The sequence below is a fragment of the Miscanthus floridulus genome, chromosome 2 (assembly GCF_019320115.1).
Source record: "Miscanthus floridulus cultivar M001 chromosome 2, ASM1932011v1, whole genome shotgun sequence".
NCBI lineage: Eukaryota > Viridiplantae > Streptophyta > Magnoliopsida > Poales > Poaceae > Miscanthus > Miscanthus floridulus.
Window position 1 is genome coordinate 54,145,220 of NC_089581.1, and position 2,882 is coordinate 54,148,101.

Genomic DNA, 2,882 nt, shown 5'->3' on the forward strand with positions numbered 1-2,882 from the left:
GCATATATTAACAGTAAATATATCTTTTTTATAGTTTATTTATCATCATTGCAACACAAGGACAATGATAATTCATTTTAAGCTATACTAAAATTAAATCTCTGTGACATTAAATTTTGAGTGTTATTGCTTTATATAAGTTTGTACATTTTGACTACACATCAACGTTGGTAGTTTGACGGTAAGCACTTTATTCTTTTATACAAATCAATGATACAACACATGTAATTCTTTGATAGAGTAAACTCAACATCTTAAGTGCTGTCATACGAGCTGAAACAACTGCTTATTCTATGGTCTAGGACCTAGAATCTATTCTATTTCTTTAATAAAATACAAAAGAAACATTGAATGAAAGGTACAATAAACACTAGAGTTTAAACTACAGCCCGTTCACTTCGCTGAAAAAACAAGTCAAAACACTGTTCCGACTGATTTGTTGTGAGAAAAAACACTGTTTCGACTGAAAAAACTAAGCTGAAAAAAACGGATTATAAGAGAAGCGAACATGTCCTACGTGGATAAATGAACACAATATAACTAATAATAAGATTAAAAGTTGAAGGCTAAAATATAGATTTGTGATGTCAAAAAAAGATATAACTAAAGCAGTTGATGAGTTGTGGAACAACTCTACGTGTGGACAATTTGTTAAAAGTACAGCGCTGATGGTCTGAGATAGTAGCTGCGTCAGTAGTATACGGTACTATGTATACCTTCAAACATGTTCACTTAAACTTATTTAGTATTACTTTTCAGTCATAGAATAATATTTCTTTCTCATAATATTTTAGCATAGGCACCGATATAAGTCGAATTTCAGCATTAGAGTAACACAAAGCTACTATCTCTGCGAAACCTGGCGGCCTAAAAATGGTCGATGAGCTGAACACCTGAACTAACATCCCAACAAATCACACACGAATCGCTTACACTACTTACAACTTAGCCACCAGTAAGTAACACACTAACACGGCGAACGCTCCACCAATAGCGATCCACGCAATTTTGCATGGCATGGCTATTTGCATTGCCGGGCTCGACGCACGCAGCGAGACTAAGGATGGCAATGGGGATGTACTTGGTATCGTTGGGAACGTTTTCTTCCCCGCTACGGAGAATTCATTCTGTCCCCGTTCCCGTTAACTGTTTCGGGTATAGATTCTTGTCCATCCCTGTACCCGTCGGGCATCAGTCGGGTAACAGATACCCGACGGGTACTGCATACCCGATAAACAAGGACACTTGGGGTCGCAGCTTTGCAATCGAAGACGTTTCTTCTTCACCCGGGTATAAGTGTCGGAGTCTCGGAGATGCCGAGGAGAAGGAGCGAAGTTGCGAAAGGACGAGCAAAGGTGGCAGAGAGACCGAACCGAGGAAGCGAGGGGCACGAGCGCTCGTGAGGCAAGCATGCTTGTGCTGCTGGCGGAGATGGTGAGGAAAAATTGAACTAGGGTTTCTAGAACACACAAACTATATATATGATTGTTCAGATTTAGGCTAAAATACCTATGTTGAGCTTTTTTAGGCATAATACTCGCATGACAGCTCAAATAGTCGGGTCCTCCAATGGATAACAGGGACGGGTAAACAGGGAACGTTCCCGTACCCACTATACCCGTCGGGGATAGATTCTTGTCCATTTAGATGTCTACGGGTAAAGATACGATTCAATCTCCATCCCCTAATAGATTAAATACCCGTCCGGTATCGGGTATTGGGGGCCGTTGCCATCTTTAAGCGGGACAACCTAAGCCGAGAAGTAGCTGAGAACGGCGTCCTCCCCTACCAGCCAGGCGGAGCCACCGCCGACATTCGTATCGGCATTGCCGCCGTCAGCAGCGGGCCGCTTGCCCTTCTCCGCCCACGCGGCCGCCGTCCACCGCTTCTGCTCGCTGTCCGCCCGCGCCTTCTCCTCTCCACAGCGTGCGGCCGCGGCAATCCGCGCGGCCCTCCTCTCGGCGCGCCGCTGGGCCACGTACTCCTCCGAGATGTACACGTCCATCGCCGCGACAGAGTCCTTTTTTCGCTAGTGCTCCGAGAGAACGGCAGCTCGGTAGCCTAGCCGTTGGGTTTGCCCAGTTTGGAAGGGTGGGGTGGGGATGTGCAGCTGCAGCATGTGGCGCGGCCGGGATTTATCGGGAGCTGGGAGGGCGCCCAACCGGTGGGCACGGCCATGGTTTGGCTTCTCCGGCCTCCGGCGCTCTCGAAACCAGCCGCGTCGCGCCACGGGCTCCGCTCCCCCGGCCTCCGATTCTGCGAGCCATAGCTGCCGGTTTCCGCCAGATGCGGCGAGGACCTGGGGGTCTCTCTCGAAACGGAACGGGCACTGTGGCAGTCGTGTGTGATGTGACCTGGGTCTCCGAGACGCCGAGACGGACGGACCACGGACGTCTCCAGTAGTCCAGTCCACCGGCACCGAGGCTCGCGAGCTCGCGGGGCCCCGGCCCGAGCGATTCCCCGTGACCTGTGGATGCAAGTGAAAAAAAAATGCTCTGAATTCGTATATTCTTGCTTTCCTTCACGAGAAAGAAAGAATCTAGCATTCGTAAATGGTAATCGTACCAAATGTGGAGGCATCGCGAACTTGAACAGAGCACGAGTCGCGAACCGTGGGCTCAGGTCGCAGCGCACCGACAGCAGCATATGCAGACGACGGCACAACCCGCGTGAGACAAGGTGTGAAACCCTGCCTAAAACCTGGTGTCTAGTTAGGCTTTATTTGGCCCTGCACGTGATTAGTGCTTCCTGGGCAAGTTCAGGGGAGGCTAATTGCTTTTATCAGTGTACTAGCTACTACCAGCTAGTACCACCAGAATTGGGTAGTTGACTAGGTTGCCTAATTGTGTCAGAAAATGCAAAGCATAAAGACTGACGATGAC

General features: G+C 48.4%; 1 protein-coding gene across 1 annotated transcript; it reads right to left on the reverse strand.

The window, feature by feature from the left end:
- Positions 1-1,547: 1,547 nt before the first annotated feature.
- LOC136538818 (uncharacterized) lies at positions 1,548-2,073 on the reverse strand. The gene has a single exon (XM_066530771.1). It carries the CDS (start codon positions 2,003-2,005, stop codon positions 1,751-1,753), a length of 255 nt encoding a protein of 84 aa, XP_066386868.1. The 5' UTR covers positions 2,006-2,073; the 3' UTR covers positions 1,548-1,750.
- Between the last annotated feature and the right edge of the window lie 809 nt (positions 2,074-2,882).

Coding starts and splice junctions, on each gene's coding strand:
- LOC136538818 (XM_066530771.1), bottom strand. CDS start 2,005: ATGGACGTGTACATCTCGGAGGAGTACGTGGCCCAGCGGCGCGCCGAG.